The sequence below is a fragment of the Prosopis cineraria genome, unplaced genomic scaffold (assembly GCF_029017545.1).
Source record: "Prosopis cineraria cultivar Desert tree isolate PC_DT_omini unplaced genomic scaffold, ASM2901754v1 PC4, whole genome shotgun sequence".
NCBI lineage: Eukaryota > Viridiplantae > Streptophyta > Magnoliopsida > Fabales > Fabaceae > Prosopis > Prosopis cineraria.
In genome coordinates, this window is record NW_026555335.1 from 3,670,029 (window position 1) to 3,690,832 (window position 20,804).

The following is a 20,804-nucleotide window of genomic DNA, read 5'->3' on the forward strand; positions in this document are numbered from 1 at the left end:
CTTTCTTCTCTCTTTGTATGCAGGATTAAATTTTTTGAAATGCAAAAAATGAAGCAGGTAGACTGAGTATAAGAACAAATTGGCAGAGACTCTTTACACTTGCCTGTTGGAATATATGGAAGACAAGATGAAACAAGATCTATTCTAATAATAATAACTAAGATAAAGACATTGTCTTTTCTTGCACTCAATAGATCATTAACGATCTAAGGCTTCAAGTCAGAATCAATCATTTGAGTAAAAGTAGTGCTAGACACGAAGCTAAGTGGAACCCTCCTGCACTGGGATGAGTCAGGCTCAACATTCATAGATTGATCAACATCGATATATCTGTCAACATCAATGGGGCTATTGCTTGCAGGGGCATCATAAGGGATGATAAGGGTAATTTGGTCAAACATTTCATTAAAAATCTTAGTTATTATCCCAACATAGTTGCTGAACTTATAGGAATTTTAAAGGGTCTTGAGCTTTGTTGGAATGCTAAGTTCTCTAAAATTAATGTCTACTTTGATTTCATAGAAGCCTTATCCCTTATCAATCATAACCTCTCTAATATACATCCTCTCTCTAAATATGAACGACTAGGAAATCAACTTCAACCATGCCAACTTGCTAGCTCATTAAAAATCCAAAGATAGCTTCAATATTATAATTTTGGATAACCCGCCTTTTGATTGTATCAACCGTATAATTTTAAACATGACTTCATTTTGTCTTCTTGCACAATTTTATGTGCCTTTGTATTTTTTTAAAAATGGCACTTATATGCAAACCTCCTTGCATGGTCCAAAATCAAAATGAAACTCTTTCCGTAATGGAGTAGTGATTGCGGACCTATTGGTAAATTTTAAGAACTCTGGGCCCAAACTCATAATCGCGCCTTCTTTATCTGTGAGCTGATTCTCTCTCATCCCCGCGGCACTCACCGAAAACCGAAAAGGAAGATTTCGTTAACAAACTTTTTCCTTTGCTATGAGAATTTCTACCAGTCGCTCAAATTTTGTCGACAAACAGAAAATAACGCTAATTTAAATCCTCTGCTCAATCGAAAGCATAGGGTTTTAGGGTTAGGGTCACCTTCTTCTACAGCTTTTCTTCCCAAACAAAACGCAACAAAGGCCAGCTCATATATGATTTTTCCTTTTCCCCTTTATATTCTCACCCAGATTTTGATTCTTACCCAGTTGATTCTGCTATTAATCTTGCTTCAATCTTCCGCTATTCACGGTGATCTTGAAACTATGAAGGTTCACCCCGTGCCCAGGAAACGCAACATCACCGTCCAATATGACATGAATGCGCGGAACCCTCTCTCAGAAGCTCAAGAGCTTCTTGGCCTCTCCAACAAGAAGCTAAGGAGGCTTCCCCATGTTTTCAGCCGGGTCCTGGAGCTTCCCTTTCGGTCCGATGCTGATGTATCGATCGAGGAGGGACCCGATTGCTTCCGATTTGTGGCGGAAACCGACGGTATCGGCGATGTGCAGGCGCATACGGTGGAAATCCACCCTGGAGTGACCAAGATTATGGTGAGGGAAAGTGGGTCGGCGGAGTTATCGTTGGATGATATAGAACTCGATATGTGGAGGTTTCGGCTGCCGGAATCGACGCGGCCGGAGCTCGCAAGCGCAGTTCTTGTCGATGGGGAGCTCATAGTGACGGTGCCGAAAGGGGAGGGACTGGAGAATTCAGAAGATGGAAATGGAAATGGCGGCGGAGAAAAGTGGCGTGATGGTGATGGAATGGGTGGGAGACTCGTGCTTGTACAGTAAATCTCTTCTTTCTCCTCTCATTTTTAATTCAACCTTGTTGCCGTTCAACTTGGCTTCAGTATGCGAGTTAGTTTTAATTTTTCAAGTTGTTGTTGGAACTAGTTTCTCTTGAATCAATCAAGGTCTGTACTTATTCCCTTGGCAAGAATGATCTCCATGTCAATCTCTCTGTCTTTTATGTTGCTTCGGCCGTTTGTTAAATTTCTGTCCGTTGATGGGATAGTGTGAGGAGAGAGATTCCTTCGATTATAAGTAAATATGCCCCTTTCAATCGTGGTCATTGTTAATTGTTTCCGAGGTTTGGGGGCATTCGTACCTGGGACTGGGAATTGTTTTCCTTACGGTTTTAAGTTGCACACGATTCAGCATACTGGTGAAAGGGGATAGTAGTTTTGCGTACAATCGAGCTTGATGTAAGGACCAAAACTTCAGAAGGAAAGTGAAAACAGAGAGAGGAGTGCTGCTCTTCAGACTGTTAAATCTGGTCAGCCTCTTGTTCATTACTCATACCTTGGTAACGAGTATCGATCTGGATCTATCGAATGTTGACATTCAATAGGTGTTTGACTTTGTTAGGTAAATTTATTGTGTTCCGGGATCATATCTATCATGTTCGGGATCCATGCAGGTCCTGAACATTTTGTCTGCCCCTTTCTTCATTTATTTTATCACTAAATCTGGCTAATTATATCCACATCTAAATTCCAAGCGGCTTGTTATGGAGAGAATTCATCCGGGTGGTGTATTGTGGTAGAAGGGGTTGTTATGAGAATGATCATGATCTGGTTCTTTATAATTAAACTCAGCATACTGTATGATCCCCAAGGGGGAAAAAACTGTTTCTCAAGGCATCATCTCGACGTGATAATTGATGGCCTCTTGATGTTTGCCGTAACTGGATCACGAGTTAAAGACAAGATGAATGAAGAAGGAATATAAAAAGTTTGTATTGCTTCATTTTGTTAATTTAGCATATCCCTTGCATAGCGTTTGAGGCATAACTGTTAAAGAGCATTGTGCTGGAACGGAGTCTGGGAACTTTTTTTTTTTTTTTTTGGGTGCTTCAGTTGTGATTAACCTTGCCATTGCTGCTTGGTGATGTTTAAAAGCATTGTGTTTGTTCTCTAATCCTTGTGAATTTATAAATGCAACCAACATGAGACGATAGGGGAGAACTATAAAGATGAGGAATAACGTAGATGAAGAGGTGGCGTGGAGAAGACAATGCAGTGTTTTTTTCCTTTTTTTTTTTCAAGGGAGAATTTTCATAAAGGATTAGGGAAGAGATTTAATTTTAAAAGAGTTCAAAAATATTTTAAAATTTTATTTTAGTTAAGAAAGAAAAGTTAAAAATTTTGATGGTGAAAAAATCAAAATACCTTTCACTTATTATACTGAATTACTAGTTATTAATTTTTTTATTCTACTTGTTAATTTATAAATATAAATTACAAATTACATAAGTTGACATATCAATAATTATAAAAAATTTGACATCAGTTTTTTAATTATAAGCAGTAATATCAGTTGTTAAATTTTAAATTTTACTTATTAATTTATTAACATTAATTGTAAATTACTAATAGGTCTTGTAATTTACAATTAATATTAATAAATTAACAAATAAAATTAGCAAATTAAAAATTAATGTTATTAATTGTCTGACAAATGGATATGATTTACAAGTAATATTAATAAATTAACAAGTGTAGTAAGAAAATTAACAACTAATAATTCTACATAATATATAGAAGATATTTTGATCTTTTCACCGTTAAAATTCTTTTGAATTTTCTCCTCAAGACTTAACTAAAATTTTAAAACATTTTTTAACTTACTTAAAATTAAATCTCTTCCATGGTCTTTGATTGAAATTCTCCCTTTTTTAAAGTTAATACTCCCTTTTTTAAAGTTAATATCAATTATATTTATTATCATCATTATTATTTAATAGTACTTGTTTTTTATACCATGTTTATGTAGGGGTGCAAGATTTATTTTCATCACATTCTTATTTTTACATATATTTAATTTTTTTGGACCAATATGTCTTAAAATAATAGTATTTTGATGTAATCAATATGAGCTTATCAATTAAGGTCGAAATTTCAATACAGCCCCACATTCTGTGTCCTGATAAATTTAATATGAACATGGGATTTTTCCATATACATTCACATTTTTGTGAATATAGGAAATTGCAATTATTCCCCGATGCACTATTAACCAGGAAAGCGACCCACAATGAGAATAAAGTAAAAAAAAAAAAATCTATCATTTTACCAAAAGAAAGAAAGAAAGAAAGAAAGAAAAAGCTATCAGCCTTCAAAACCATCCAAGTTACAAAAATTGTTGCACCGTTGCTTCTGAGTCGGTGTTGAGTATTATCTCAGGTGCAATGTTTCAAACCTCCAAACCCATTTTAGCATTTGCTTTTGGAAGTTCATGTAGTCTTTAATGAAATGTCATTTTCCTCTCTTTCTGTTTATTTTTTATATTTTACCGCGACAAACCATCGCGCGCGCGCGGTGATGCTAAAATATATGAGAGATCACATAAACATGATGCAGTGGATAGAAAATTCAAGGTTTGTGAAGAGAGAGCAATCACGTGGCAGAATATGCTAGAATAAATAGTAGGTAGAAAGTAAAAATGCACTGAGATATAAAAAGAGGGATACGTGAAGGAATTATGTGGAATCTTCCTTTCTGAGCTATTCTCTTGGGTGCTTCTCTTCTGTTCTTTTTGCTGTGATATTGCCACTAAAATGCCATAAACTTTGCAATCCAAGCTTGCGCCGGATTATTACAAGTGTGTGGCGCTTCAGCGCAATGTCACAGCAAAAACGAGCAGAACACTCAGCAAAGAAGCTCGGAAGAGAATAGCAAAAAGAGATGAGTGACACACGGTTTTCGGACTCCTCTGTCTGGATATAGGAACCACCTAGAAGCTGATATATCTAAAAAGCCTAATGCTCCGACCTAGCTTGTGTTGCCTTTTCTATTTGGTTTTAAAAGTATGCTGTAATTTAAAAAAAAAAAACAGAATAACAAGGAAAAAACAGCTCAAAGAATCCACAGAATTTTTTCACGCCACATGCTTCGTCCTTCTCCCTCTTCATATCTCAATGGCTCACACACCTTATACATTTTCTCTCTCCCTTGCCATTTCTTCTGCCACATCACCACTATCTCCCCTTCAATAGACTTCTGCACCGGGTAACCTCTCATGTCCAGCAACACTATCATCAGAATGTGTAAAGCACAATACTTCAGGAACGGCATGAAATATATACTTAACGGGGATCCTTGTTGCTCATCTATGTGCTTTGCCACAAGGGCAGCCAGACATTACCTATTTCGACAGTGTACTCGGTAAATTTGGAAGAAAAACGGTAGGTTTTGATGGAGTCGGTCACTAAAAGATTTATCAATTTTATTCTGCAGTTTCTAAGCCAAAGTGTGCCTTCAAAACATCTTTGCTTGTCCTACCAAAACCCTTGGCTACCTTTTTCATGTCTTCGAATTTTATAATCTCCTGTCTTATCTGTTCCATCCTCTTGTTGACAGCATCAAGCAAGACATTAGAATGAGATAAGTCTTGACACGCCCATTCAGACTTCTCCCTGTCCAGTTGCTGATACAAGTTTCGGAGATAACCCTTCTTCCCTTGGAGTATTTCTTCTGCCATGCTGTATTCCAAAGCCTGTGACTTTTGCAGCCCTTGGAGAACTTGATGTATCTCATCCTCAAGTTTTGAAAAGTCAGGTACATAATCGTTATTTTCTGTCCCTGCGATGACTTCCGAAGGGCTTTCATTAACTGCAACTTTCATTTCACTGCCATCATCTGAGAAACCTGTTCATAAAGATAAATTATTCAAGAAAGAGAGTAAGGTCATATGACAGCTGCATTTTCAACATTACTAAAGTTATTAATACTATAGTAAACTAATGCTTTTGTCCTCAATAACTAGCTCTAATTTACTTGAGCTCAAAAAAGATTGTAAACACATGAATTATTCGTATAATAAACAATTTTATTGCGCCTTACTCTCCATCAAGTGAATTAAAGATGCTAAAAAGAATAACGTGCAATGAGTCTATTATTTTCAGGAACTCGTGTGTTCACTAATTTGTAGGAACTAGAGCTATTTTAGCTTAGCAAATCACAGATCAAAGCTTTGACTATTGTGTAATACAGAGATACTATTGCACCTGCATATTGTAAGGATTCCTCATCATCCGCCTTCCAAATATCTTCAAGCAGAGTCCCACAGTGAAGCTGTTGCAAACAATTAAATCAGTCATATTGCTTCCTTTACGAGCCTAAGAGAGGGCATGCATAAACATATGCAAGCAAGCTAGATAACTTTCACCTAAAAATCAATTAACCATACCTTTGAGATGGCCAATTCTATACGATTTAGCAGCTCCTTTGCAATCGTTCTCTTGGAACCACGCAAGATACTTGCACCAAGATTTAAGATCTTTTCAATGTCATCTCTAGAATCAATAGTTTTGCATTTTTGTAGAAGCTCAGTAGCATGAGAAATTAGATCAGTCCTTGCATCACAGTGCCGGCATAGGTACTCAACATCCAGCCCAATACTTCCTCCAACTGTTCCAGCCATGTAACATCGAATAGCACAATATATATGAGCAATATGCCCACATACATAGTCACCAACCTTCGCTTGACACTTGATGTAACTGTAGCCTCCATATGTTGAATCAACAGTTTTGCAACAAAGAATGCAGCAACAATCATGGCAAAAACCAGGTTTATTACAGAAAAGATCACAAGGCAAGTCGGGTGAATATTGTGCTTTTTCTACTTCTGATGTCAGGCTGTCACAATTCTTGTTTCTAGCTTGACATACAGCAATATCAGACTGGCAATCAGATGATGAATCTTCTGCTACTTCTATATCTTCTGCAGCTATAGAATGTTGCTCTGTATTGCATGCCATGCACAACAATATTCTTAGTTTAAAATTAAATTTCTAATCACCCAAAAAAGGAAAATCAAAATAAAAGCATATAAAGATGATAGGCCTTGACAAAATTTTAGGATGGATGAATTTTGGAAATAAGATGAAAGATTTTAGGAATCCTAATCAATCTAACATCCATCGTAAGTCATCAATGAATATGATTTCTTTCCCGGACAAGTCTTCCATGTTTAAAAAACAAAATGATCAGCATGACCTAAATCCACATTTAGCCAGCTATTCTGTAACCAACAACTCTGACTAAACCCAACCAGGTAAGCTAGATGCGCAACAAAGATTGAAATCCAGATGGTGTGTCGGTGAAATAAGAAAAAAAAAACATAAATTTTTGTTTTGTGGAGCTAACAATTGATCATCGTTTTCAAATCAAATTATTAGCTTAAATTATCATAAATGGAAAGACCGGAAGATCATACGGCTAGAAAACCAGAAAGAAGTACTTATTTTCTTGCAAAATTACAAAAATGTCACCAATCATTTCCTCCAAAGGCTGAAAATGTCTCGGAGATTTTTGTTTTCAGCCTATGTTAGAAAATGTTTCTTCCTAAACTCTATCAAACAACCATGCTTCCTATTTTCATTACAAACACGCAATTGTAAATTATAGTCCGACTCTAACACTCCTATCGTAAGTAGCATTTAAGTCAAGACGACATCTAAGCTGCATAAAACGTGAGAGTTCTTTTTGTTTAAATAAAATGTGATAGTTTGCATCCGTGTAAATGAGCAACGAGATAAACAAATCTAATTAATATCAGGATATATACTTGCCATACCTTTCAACCAAGTCTCACATGAAGACATCAAAATCAACAGTAACCACAAAAATGACAGAAAGAGGGGAAAAGGAGAGGAGAACAGATAATGCAAAAGTTAGGGTATCAAATCGCAAGTCGCTGACCCTTTCTACAGGCAGACTCAGTGGCAGGAACCTTCCAGCTGAAAGAAGCAAAGAACGCATTAAGATCAGTGTCTGGAAAAGATTCTTGGATGTAGCGTTCAACGGACTGCTTGCTGGCAAAAAAACGTCTGCGCTTGCTGCTCGAGCCTGGGATATCGGAGCGCCTTAGATGAGCTGGAAGATACAGGTACCTGTCCCTGAAGTAACCGGCGGGGTGAATTCTCTTACCGGCTTTCCAACCCCAGATATCGCCGGGATTCGGCCAATTTTCCGGGGCATACGGCAATCCTTCACCGGACTCAGCCGGAGCCACGGGCCGTAGAATCAAGCCCCCCTCAACTGCTGTGCCATTAGTCTCGCCTTCTTCAGTCTCCATTAAATCAGGGCTCCCTGTTCTGACAATAAACCCCGATCGTCAAATTGATGCGCGGGACAATTGGAGTTTTTGGGTTTGAAAATCTTGGAGAAAATATTAGCAGTGCCAGTGCGCAGTGGAGGGGAGTGCGCAAGGCATCGATCGGATACACATGAGATATGCCCATTTGACTCAACCGCCCATTACAGCCTGTTATGGTAACTTTTTCATCACTACCATTTTGACTTGTTTAATTGGGTTTATTGATGGTAAAAAATATTGTAATGATATATTCATGACACTTTTTTTTTTTTTTGATAAAATATATTTCTAGGGGAGCTATGGATGTCCATTATCTGCAATCTTCAAAATGCGGTAACAGTATGTTTGGATTAACAGGAATTCAAATTTAGACTTGGATAAAAAATCCTTCATTTAGATAAATAAAATTTTATCAAATCCATCTCTTATCACATTTTTTCTATAATTTTAAATTATTAAAATATAAAAAAATTAAAATTTCAATCACTTCAAACATCTCATTTTTTTTCTTTCTGTGTTTTTAACATTGATGTTTTCATGATTCTTGTTTCTTTTTTTATTTCTTGTTAATTGAAAAATATAAATAAATTTATTGCTTTTGATTTTTTATTTTCATTTTAAACTTTAACTCATCTCTTTTTTTGATTTAAATTTTTTTAAATTACCTAAACTATAAATTTTAAATACATAAATTCTGAATGTAATATTTTAAATCTTAAAACTTAAATACAAATCCACGATCTAAATGCTACCTAAAAATTTTTTTGAAAGAAAAAAAAATTTAAGAGATTAAGAGCTATAAAGAAAGTGATAATTAATATCACAGTCAAAATCAGTGCTTTCAATTATGACCAGACCAGTAATAATTAATTAGTGTGTTCGTATATTTCATAAATTAATATCTGAATTTTTTTGAGCAAAAAATTAATATCTAAATTTGAATGAGTTGGTATTGAACTATAATGATTATATTCATTTAACTGAAAAATAGTTATTTAATATTCTATCAGCATGTTATTTATCAAGAAAAATCAATAATTATTGATAACTGATATTTATGTATGTCGGGATAATAAAATCTATAGTCCATTAAATTTACCTTATAATTATGGATTCAATCCTTTAAATTTAATGTTTATCAATTTGATCCTTTAAATTTGCATCATTTTTTATAAATTCTTATTGTTAAAAGAAAATATAACATTATTAAAATATTTTGATATGAATAACGAAATATTGATAATAGTCATATGACTGAACGGAAAAAAAAAAGAGCATAATTGTTTAACTAATTAAAAAAAAATAGACTCATATTTTTTAAAAAATAAAGAACAAAATGCAGGGTAAAAAACTATTTTGATAAAAATTAAATTAATTTTTATTTAACTATTGATATATATCATATCATTAATAAAATATTTGTTCATTCAAGTTTGATTTACTGGTCACAAATTTTATCAAAATAATCAAATTATCGCTCTAACTTTTCCACACATGCGCTCCAATTTCAAGCAACGTGATTTTTTTCCCCGCGGGACCAAGAGTCGACCCATTTTAAGCAGGGCCAGTATAGTTCTGAAAAGTGAAAACAGGCAGCATGAGTCACACCAAGAAAAGGATAACAATACATTCGTAATATGCTCTTAATATCGAAAGAAGGTTAAAATTATAACTCTGAAGTATGGATAATGAGCTTAAAAAATTAATAAAAGACCTGTACTGTACGTACATAATATCAAGGAAAAAGAAAAAGAAATGTTAGTATAGTAAGCTATAAATATTTTGATAACTAGATACCAATACATTTAATTGGTATTTTAAAAGTTAAAGTACTTACTGTAAAGTTTTCCTCACTAAATCACAATTAACTTTAAAATTGAGGTAATTAAAGGATTAAATCTTCAAAAGATTATCAAGTTATAAAAATCACAAAACTAAGAATAATTGTTAAATCAATTACAACAGGGTTCCAAAATGCAATATTTTTAATCTCTCAAACATTATTTATACTTAGGTTAAAGTTTTAAAACAATATAAAAATTTAAAAATCATTTGGGGCCCAAAACATTGAGTTTCAAAACTCAAAATTGCATTTCTATGCAAAAAACGTGACATGTGCCGCGGCTAAATACATGAACGCCCCAACTCACTCATCTCTGTGCCATACACCACAGCGCATTGCATAAATATGATAGTTATCAACTATCAATTTGACAGCATAGGGAGTGAACTTTGAACGCATCCTAAACCTCTATCCAATGTCCAATTGAGATAGTTTTGTGTCTGCACAAAGCTTTCTCCTAACTTTAGCTAACAGTACAAATTTCATACTCAAATTTATTTTTTACAAAAAATTGGACATCAAAACCTATTTTATCACTTTTTCACAAAAGTCTCACAACAATGGTATTCCAACTCAACCACAAGTGTTAAAAGCCTACACCGATCATCCAATCACACTTAATGAACTCTGAAGGACCTATGCAACATACCACACTTAATCAAATACACATATAACCCAAAATTATCACTTAACCCTAACTTTCACAAAACATAAGGGGGAGAAAAACTTTACACAAAACAACCATTTTCATTTTAAATCAATCAATTTACACATATACCTACTTACACAAGTATTTTGACCCTATCCATGAGTTTACAACTAAAACTCACTAATTCAGGGCACAAAATATAAAAGTTATATGCTATAATAATACAAGTAGTACAAAAATATCATATGAAACATAATTAGCAATTGTATTAACATTTATACACATAAAACAACAAGAAGAGGCTGCAAAATGATTGCTCTATAAATCCTATATCTCTGTGTGTTTTTCCCAACTCATATCCAATGAGCTAGGCCTTAAAAATATTGAGAATTAAGGAGTGAGTATAATCACTGAGTAACGAAGTTTCACCCAACTTATACAGTTGCATATCAATTGTAAATAGATGCAATTAAGTAATAACACGCAATCATAGCATATATGATGGCCATAGCCACAATTTACAATACTAATAAGCATGTGATCGAGCCTAAAGCGCGCGCGCGCGCGCACATATATATCCACATAATGTCAATGCACATCATGGGATCGCAATAATACCAATCATGCACCACTAACACATACAAGACCACAATACTAATAATCACGTGGCCAAATTTAAATTCATAATCAAATGCTAACCTTATACCTAAAGCTAGGAATATAGGTAGGCTTGGCCCTTAAGGGCCTGAGCCTTAAAGCCCGATTTTTCATTTTGAACCCTATTTTTTAAGTTCAGTCCTTATGTAAAGGGCTCAAAGCTAAGGCCGCAAGCCCTATTTCAAAAAATAAAAAAATAAAAATAAAAATAAATATTATAAATTAATTAAAATATTTTAAAATTAAAAAAATTAAAATCCTCATAATTTTTTAGAAACTACACAACACACATTAATAAGTCTAGCAATAAAATTTAAATCTTGATTAAAAAACAATTCATTTTTATAAATACACAAATATTGCCAAATTGCCTAAAGTCATCACATTGCCAAATTGCATCAATAATATTTACATAACAAGTATCAATTTATAAATTTAACAATTTTTAAATTAACATATAACTATGTAAAATATGTTTCCCTCAATTACTTTAAACCTTTTAAAGGTCAAAAGTTTACCCTTCACAATACCAATATTCAAAGCTTCTCACAAGCTCGAATGTTGTCAATTTAAATCACACCACAATCACAACACAAGGATATTGTTATTATCCCATTTTTGTAAGTTTACCAACATTAATATCCACATTCTCTATTCTATCAATCTCATAATTCACTACCTATTCGTACCCAATGGGTTCACTAAGTTTCATTAGCTCACATTAACACTATTGAGTCATTAAACCATTATTAATAAGCCACTAACACTCCCAATAACTATATTAATTGCAAAATTCGCATACAAATAATTCACCCCAACTAACTCTTGATAAAATCATCAATGTAGGATTTGACTACATCAAACAACTCTCATTATATCCATTTTAATCAATAGGTTCGGACTCTTAACTCTTTGGATTGAAAATCAATCTCCTAATTCAAACCCTAATCCAAATCCTCATAAATGTGGTAGAGAAATGAAGATGAGAGTATAAATTACTTACCTTAGGTGGTTGGGAGTCTCAAAATATCATCAATGTAATCCAACAACGCACCCTACAAAGCCTTAAACGTGCCTTTGTGTTTTCTTCTCCGTCTTCTCTGTTTTTTGCACATAAACACGAGCTAGCTTTATTTGATTTTTGGCCATGCTCTGCAGTGCATGTTGCCCTCTGCATCAGTCCATGGTATAGAAAGTCCCAACAAACGAAAATCTGCCTTTATGCATCGTGATAGATTGCCCGCACGTTGCGACATGTGACACAGAGGGTTTTCCTTCATTTTTTTTCTTCCTCTTTTAATGTTCAAATATTTTGACTTCAATTTAGACCCACATCTAAGGCTGAAAACGAAGTCAAATACACTAATTAGACTTCTTTGACTATGCACCTCATTAATTCACTTATTACACTCATTGGGTTAATTAACCACAATTAAATTTTCTGGATGTTACACTAACATAATAATTTAATAAAAATATTTATGACCAAATTATTAAAAATTAAACTTGAATGATTAAATTGATAACTAAGACAAATTTAAGACATTAAAAATTTCATTATCACTAATATGTACATAATTTTTGAACACATGGTAAAAAGAATCAATCTCAAAAATAGTATCGTTGTGTTTTAAAGAATAAAAAACTTAAAAAGGTGAGAAAACGCATGAAACTGAATCAGTATCTTTTAGGTCCCCCCCCCCCCCCCAAAAAAAAAAGGATCAGTATCTTATTAGCAAATGTTTTTTCTTGTAGACATCTTCTTAGCTTATGTTTTGATTTCTAATATGCTCTCTTTTTTACCAATCTTGTAGAGCATTCGTATAACTATTTTTATCGAGCACATCATACGTACGCTCATTGTATGATAATGAAATGTCCTGAAATCTACGTTATATATATGTGACAAGACAATTATCCTAGTTCTACTGATGAACTATATATATCTAAGTCATACTTTTTTATTGGCCCAAAACATTAGGATTTGGATTTGGCCCGTGTCTCCACTACACATACCGAGTACAAATATAAAGTGTCATCGTCATATGACGTTCATCAAATCAATGACTTTAAGAAATTTTACGCAACATGATTTGTGAAACGTTGAAACCTTTCTCTAAAACAGCCACACACACACACACATCATGTAGGCGTTGCTTGACCGAAATTCAGAACCTTCTTATAAATAGCCATATTGTATGCTGTCAATCTTCTTGTGCTTTGTTCTTCTTCTCCTCTAGCTGACAACCACAACGAAGGTGAATTTTTTTTTTTTTTTCCGTATGACATTGTTGTGCTCTGTTCTTCTTTCCAAATCGACAACCACGATGATCATGGAGCTTTTTCACTATAAATAACGAAAGTCCTATCCTTTAAATATTGTCGTGTAGTATGTCATGTTCTTATCCGGTCGACAATCATACGCACTGGATTAACTTGAACTCTCATCAGAGAATCGTTGAGAACCTGAACAGTGGTTGGAACCCCAAAGCGATGCTACAATAACGCATGTACCTGAACTAGATCGAGTTTCGAACTCCCTCGATCTCACCTTCTCGATATTCATCTCTTGGTTGAGATTTGACTCCAAAATTTAAAACCCACTTCCCATTCATTTGCTTCTCGCTCAGTCGTCTTCGACGTGGTTCTCGTCACTGGCCAACTCTAATCGCATGGTTATCAATCTCTCATCTCGCCACTCAATGAGGAAGGCAGAAAAGATGATAGGATTCAATGTTTCATGACTATATATGGTTAAGAACTAGAACTTTTTGAAGTTGTTGATCACATATCTTCCTCCCACATCATGACAAACACTTGATGCGATCGAGTGCTTACTACAAAGCATGGAATCCAAATCCAAAATATCATATATTTTGCTTCAAAATTTTAACCATACTGACTGAAACTTAATAATGACAGTTTACTGATATTTTGGCCCTGGAGTTCGCATGAATTATGCAACTTGTCCCTCATTAATAATTTTAGACGTGCTACTGTACCCAAAAAAAAAAAAGAACTACAAGTCATAATTTTTTTTAAAAAAAATATATTGTGCTCTCCGATGTAGCAGTTCAAGCCTCTCCAGACTCTGAGAACGGGGTGCTCGAAAAGCTGACGCATGGACCACCGGTATATCAACACGCGCGAATGCACGCAACAGAATAATATTAAGGGGAGCCATATCGTAGTTTCCCCCCTGGATGTAATAATTATTTACGAGAAAAGAACACGTAAAATAGCGTTTATTTAATATTTAATATTTGCTCATATCTATGAATGGATTCTTCGTCCGTGTGTGGTTAAACTGGGCACAAAAGGAAAATTATGGTTGAAAATGAAAATGTTGTCCATTTTTGTGGAGGTCATAATCAGATCAGAGATCCCTTCTCCCTCCTTGCTAGATTGTGGGAGTGAAAATGATATCATTCAGTGACAGCTCATACATTTCTATTTCCTTTTTCGGCCAACGACTTACATTTCTATTTCAAAATATTTGAAAGCATATCTTGAACACGAAAATATAATTAGCTGTAATTTTTTTGCCTTAAGCTGTAACTGAACCAAACGCACAAGGGAGGCCCACTTCATGATATTGTGCCTCGATCTACTCCAATCCAACCAGAAATTACAGTTACTTACTTGAACAGTCTGTCACTTTTCCAAATTGTAGATGAATTCCGTTCTTGTCTACTCGTTCGTATTACGTGTGTTTAAATTGGAAAGTTATATCAAATTAACTTGCTCGAAGGTTTCCCTAGAATCATAGATATACGTCTATCATTAACTCCAAGTTGACATTGAGCAACGATTTATTCCCTAATTAAATCAGTCAGAAAAATACTTCCTCGTGAATCTTTCATGTGTGCTGAAGATCTCAAAGTTATCTACTAAAATATGGTTGGTCTTTAGCTTCTTTATCATCAAGCATTGTATATTCTTGTCATGGAACATGTCATTTATGAGCAATAAACCGAGATAATGGTGTAACTAGGAAGCTTTTCTCGGGCATCCTCGTTATCACCGCAAGCTTTCGATCTGAAAGGCAAAACAGACTAGCAGTCCTGATTTTTCATTTCAACAAAACTATCCTTTACAATATGTCACGCCTATCAATCTCTCCATCTCCTTGAAGTATAAAAAAATTCAGGCCACCCTACACAGCATAACCAAACCAAGTCACTCACGATGAATTTTCTAAACGCCATGGATTAACCCAGCCTGAGTCCACTAAAGATAGTAACCCTGCTTTTTTTTTTTTTTTTTTAGAAAGACAAAGGAAGGACACTCTATGTACCCCTGAAACTGGCCCTTTTTTTTTAAAAAAAAAAAAAAGGCGGTGGCTCTTAACTTTTTCACACAGCCGCAACAATCAAGAGGTCCTTCTTCTTTACAGCGGCCACCTTCAAAAGCTCCTCCTCCTCCATCATCAGTATTCCGTTGTATCGGCAGTCAGCACTGCAGAAGGCTCTCTCGCCCCTGAAATATACGGTCACATGAATCAACTGGAATTCTGTTTGAATTGAACCATTAACAAAATAATATTTTCGCCTTGATTCCTAACATGACATGCAAACATTTCTGGACGCGGTTTGGTATGAATCGGAGAGGAATGAGTCGAATTTACCTCAACATGAAGATGTCCTTCCCCTCAATGCTTTTCTTACAGAAAGAACAGAAGCTCAGAAACCTCTCAGAAGTATACACCACAGGTTGATGATCTTCCTGCGACGACGACGACGACGACCCCAATAATTCACCTACGAACAAGCTGCTGTCAACAATGCAGTTATTGAATATATGCGTGACTTTCGGGTTCGGGCGGTGCACAGTCACCCGAGTGTACTCCTCAGACACTGCCATCTCGCTGGCAGACAGATAGCTTTGGAAGATTCGAGGTGGTCTCCAGGTTCTGACTTTGGACTCTGAGGTGTCTTCTGTTCCGGAATCCGATGAGGTTTCAGGCGATTCAGGTGGAGGAAGTAAGGAGGGAATATGAGTCTGCATTTGGAATCCGAACAGAATCCTTGGGCTTTCGGGGTCGACAGAATTGTTGTCGTTCAAAAGAGATCCAACAATCCCCAGACCAACACCCTTTGAATCGATTCTCTCCAGAAAGCTTCCGTGGCCAGTTTCTGGGGTGGGTGATGGTGGACTGCAGATGCTGTCATTTTCATGGAAAATTTTGAAAGCAAGTTTTCCGAGGAGTCTGAGAGAAACAAAGAAGAATGTCAAATGCTTCAAATACTGTTCTGCTGCTGGAGTCATTTTCACGCTTCACACTGAAACCAAAAAGCAGAAGATTTAGGTTTGGTCGAGAGACGGATTGATAGCAAGAGGGAGATTATAAGACAGGCCTCAAGGGAAAGAGGAAAGCTTCAGAGAGACGCACGAGGTTGAGCAGACTGAGAGACCAGAAACTCTAATTAAATAGCCGAACCCTCTTTAACCTCCGTTTCTAAACCAGACAGAAACAAATTAATGAGTGAGAAGGAAAATGAGAGGGAAAAGGATAACTTTTTCCCCGGCTTTCCCGGCCTTCATTCGCCTGTTTCTGACGAGAATAGATCAAAGGGTGCTCAGAAACGACATGCAACGAGGCTCACACTAGTAGTCATGATCAAATGACCAGACGTGCATGAATCATCCGGCACCCAGTACTCAAGGCGGGCTTGTAATTTTGTTCCCTCGTTTAATTCTAATTATTTTATGTAATGTGTGCGTGAGAGAGAAATGGAGGGGGGGGGGGGGAAGTGTTTTCTCTTTCAGTTTCTTAAACGCCTGTCTTGAAATACTACTTCAGCTGAAACTGCTTCCGAATCCGGACAAATACCAGCCTAGAGTCACACGAGTAAGACCCTCAACTTCTAGCATCAAAACAAAGATCTGAGTGTAACTGGTGAACAACTCTCTCTCTCTCTCTCTCTCTCCCTCTCTCTCTCTCTCCCCATGCATTTAGGCCTGTGGATCATGTTTTTAAATTTTAACTTTGCTTTCTATGCTCTCTTCTTCCACGCTACTTCTGTTACTTTCTATGCTCTCCACACTACTTCAGTCTTCATCCTGAATGCCAGACATACAGTTACAATAGTGCAAATGAGAGGCATTTCACAGAGAGAGGGAGTGAGGGAGGGAGAGCAGGTGTGCAAGGTAACGGTTGGTGGGTTGTTTACAAAGTAAAAGAGTGATCCATCGTGTCCATAGAATTAGAAATCCGTGGTTTTGATTTGATAAAACCACGCTCTGGTCTTAGCCTTGGCGATCTCTAACGTCATTTCCATGTGATAGAGGGAAAGGGAGAAATGTGAGTTTCTCTGTTTTTGTTCGAGGCTCTCTGTCGTCTCTGTGCTGCGTGCGTCGATGAATGATGACGAATTCAGAACACAGATCAGTCTGATATGTGAATAAAAACAGATTCAGAGAAACAAACGCACGAAAAATCCGTTTATGTCTTCTCGATAAGTACAACGAGTTTTTGGACTGGGATTACCGGACAAAGTTGTTGTTGTTGTTGTTAAGGTTTTAATTGAAATTCTTTAAAAATGGGTGCTTGTAAGTTCAGAGAAGACGAGAATGATTTGGAATTTTACAAGATTGAAGAAAAAACCATAAATTTTTGCTTCCAACCCGCGACGACTTTGTGAAATATTTTTATTAATTTTTAAAATTGCCACTTTTTTTTTTGGATGTAGATCAATTTTAGGCGCAGTTATCCTTACTCTTTTATATGAAAAAGAACCTAACATCCCCACTCATCTTTATTACTGGGGTTTTGATCCCATAATCTCTCTTTAAAAGCGTTTGAGCTATTTTTCTTATGATCAATTATGATTTTCAGTATAAAAAAATTAAGAAACTAGTAATAATAATATTTGAAATGGCCCAGTGGTTTACAAGGTTCATTACTTAATTTGAATATCTGTATTTTTTAAAAAATTTACTCTATTAAACACATTAGAGATTTTTATTTTCTAACTCCACGTTAAAAAGTTTAATTTAAGAACAGTTATGTATATGAGTTCAATAAATTACACCGAGTCTAAATAATGAGATATGCTACTTATGATTGATTATTATTATTATTATTATAAATTGTTATAAATTTTATATTAATATGAAATATTAATAATACGTGAAGTGTCCATGTATATACAATGTGACATATTCCTAATTTTTTAATGTACATGACATCATTCCAAACAAAATTTAATCCTTGCTTGGCTGAGGAGAAAAAATAAGAAGAGAAAAAATGAAAATAGAAGAAAATTTTGGCAGAAACTATTTTCTTTCATCGTACCCACTGCTTATAAGTGAGAAAATAAAAATAGGTAGGAGAGAAAATACATTAATTTCACCTGGACAATAATAATCTCGCTATTTTTAGAAGATATTTATATAGCAAGACTTATTATCCTACCATACTATTTATATAATTTAAGTGATATAGAAAGATAGTTATATAACAAAATTTATTATTCTATCATATTAAATATGAACCCTCTAAATTTTGAAAGGGTTGTGAAACCATATCTCATTTTCTGGGAATGATCATCTAAAGTTAAGAATATATAAATTTCATCAATTTTTTCTTCTAACAAAAAAGATGTTCTGTTTTTAAAAAATAATAAATGAAAAATATAAAAAATATCATTCTTTAATTATTTTAAAAAAAGTTTGTCTTCCACCCAACACCGAAAAGTAGGGGAGAGTATTGATTAATTCGGTTTGGTTCGGTTGTGATTAAAGAAAATTGACAAACCAAAATTTAACAATTTTTTGAACCGAACCAAACCAAAGTTTTGAAAAAACTAAACTAAAACTGAACAGAATTTTAATAGTTCAGTTCGATTATTTATTTCGGTTATTGGGCCTTTTTTTGTCAACAAATTGGGCTTGTCTCAAAAAAAAACATCATACTAATTAAGAAATAATTTAAAACACCAGATACCCCTAACTAAAGTGGAGGAAAAATGATTTGGACTAGTCTAGTGGACCTTGTGAAATCTTAATTTTGAAACTTCAAACAATTATAAAATTAACATGACAAATATAAATAGTGAGGAAAACAAAAGGGATCCCCAAAAACAATAACGTAGACACTGGATAACATAGAAAAGCATATCAAAAATAAAGGAATCAAATATAATACTAGTATTTCTAAAAAATATTAATAAAAATAAAAACAATCCTTAATAATATAAATCAATTATAATATTTATAAATATATATAATTAATTTCGGTTTATTCAGTTTTGCAATCTTCAAACCGAACCAAACCATTTAAACTGAAATTTTTTTAAGAAAAAACCAAACCGACCATTTAAATTGAATAAACTAAATCAAATAGATCAAACTCAATTTGATTTGGTTCAATTTTCAGTTTCGGTTTGGTTTTGCTCACCCATACCAAAAAGCCTGCATTCGAGTGCTTATGCCTAAAATCCCACCCATACCCATTGGTATACCACTCTGAGGCAACCACCGAGAAAGATCACTACTAAAAAAATTAAATTTAATGAGAGATAAACTTCTCATTAAATGTCATTTTTTCTAACTAAATTATATTTTAATTTTTTTTAAATTCATAACTAAAAAAAGACTCATTAAATTTAACAAAAGATTGTATTTCCCTCACTAATTTTAGTAAGGGACTGAATCCCTCACTAATATTATGCAAAATATTATTTTATTAATGAAAATTAACTTAAAATAAAAAATATATTAAATATTAAATAATTTTATTATCAATATTTTAGTTAATTTTTAAATTTAATTTTTTATTTTTAAATAAAAATAATTAAACATATAGTTAAAAGTCATTATCAAAAGTTATTTTTTTTACAGTAATTTGCTAAGAATAGAATTCCTCACTAATTATCTTATTTTAGAGAGAAATTGACAATTCCTCACAAATTGTCTTATTTTAAAGAGGGATTGACAATCCCTCACTATTTTCCTCGTTAATTCTATTATTTTAGAGAGGGATTAGTAGTTCCTTGTTATTTTCTTCATTTTAGAAAGGAATTGACAGTCCATCGCTATTTTTCTCAATAATTCTTTTATTTTAGAGAGGGATTGAGAGTCCCTTGTTATTTTTCTCACTAATATTAAGTCAAGCTACGAAATCAATATCTTTCACTAATTTTCTCACTAATTCAATATTTTAGAGAGAAATAGAAAATCTCTCGCTAAATGCCCTCGCTAATTTGTATTTTTTTAGTAGTGTATGAGCTTTAAAACTCGTAGTTACTATGAATCAAGAATCCTCTCCCTAATGTAGAGACTCTAGCAACTGAGGTAAGAATACATGTCAATCCAAATCATGAGTTGGAGAGAATATAAATTGAATTGGGTTCAATTTATTTTCATGTGGATCGAAAAAAATACCAACCCAACCTTTGTGAGTTGATGGTTAAATGAGCCAACTCACTGGTTTATTTATTTATTTTTCCATAATTTTTCTAAAAAATCATATCTAAATAAGAAGTTCTAATGATATTTTGTGTAATTAAAAAATTACATCATAAGTACCTAAGATTGACCAATTTTATCACAATTTGTTCCAAAATCTG

General features: G+C 34.2%; 3 protein-coding genes across 3 annotated transcripts; 1 reads left to right on the forward strand and 2 right to left on the reverse strand.

The window, feature by feature from the left end:
- The first annotated feature begins 888 nt into the window (after positions 1-888).
- On the forward strand, positions 889-1,935 carry LOC129309551 (uncharacterized). Its single transcript, XM_054951162.1, has one exon. It carries the CDS (start codon positions 1,134-1,136, stop codon positions 1,770-1,772), a length of 639 nt encoding a protein of 212 aa, XP_054807137.1. The 5' UTR covers positions 889-1,133; the 3' UTR covers positions 1,773-1,935.
- Positions 1,936-4,412: 2,477 nt separating this feature from the next.
- On the reverse strand, positions 4,413-8,239 carry LOC129307853 (OBERON-like protein). Its single transcript, XM_054948780.1, has 4 exons — positions 7,687-8,239; positions 6,171-6,727; positions 5,989-6,055; positions 4,413-5,629 (listed from the first exon to the last, which is right to left on the reverse strand). The coding sequence occupies exons 1-4, from the start codon at positions 8,060-8,062 to the stop codon at positions 5,208-5,210; spliced, it is 1,422 nt and encodes a 473-aa protein (XP_054804755.1). The 5' UTR covers positions 8,063-8,239; the 3' UTR covers positions 4,413-5,207.
- A 7,348-nt stretch (positions 8,240-15,587) lies between these two features.
- On the reverse strand, positions 15,588-16,500 carry LOC129308359 (FCS-Like Zinc finger 8-like). The gene is made up of 2 exons (XM_054949440.1): positions 15,860-16,500; positions 15,588-15,711 (listed from the first exon to the last, which is right to left on the reverse strand). The coding sequence occupies exons 1-2, from the start codon at positions 16,498-16,500 to the stop codon at positions 15,588-15,590; spliced, it is 765 nt and encodes a 254-aa protein (XP_054805415.1).
- Between the last annotated feature and the right edge of the window lie 4,304 nt (positions 16,501-20,804).

Coding starts and splice junctions, on each gene's coding strand:
- LOC129309551 (XM_054951162.1), top strand. CDS start 1,134: ATGATTTTTCCTTTTCCCCTTTATATTCTCACCCAGATTTTGATTCTT.
- LOC129307853 (XM_054948780.1), bottom strand. CDS start 8,062: ATGGAGACTGAAGAAGGCGAGACTAATGGCACAGCAGTTGAGGGGGGC. Junction 6,728..7,686: donor TGAGTCTGCCTGTAGAAAGG/GTCAGCGACTTG, acceptor CATGCAATACAG/AGCAACATTCTATAGCTGCA. Junction 6,056..6,170: donor TAGAATTGGCCATCTCAAAG/GTATGGTTAATT, acceptor TGTTTGCAACAG/CTTCACTGTGGGACTCTGCT.
- LOC129308359 (XM_054949440.1), bottom strand. CDS start 16,500: ATGACTCCAGCAGCAGAACAGTATTTGAAGCATTTGACATTCTTCTTT. Junction 15,712..15,859: donor AAGGACATCTTCATGTTGAG/GTAAATTCGACT, acceptor CGTATATTTCAG/GGGCGAGAGAGCCTTCTGCA.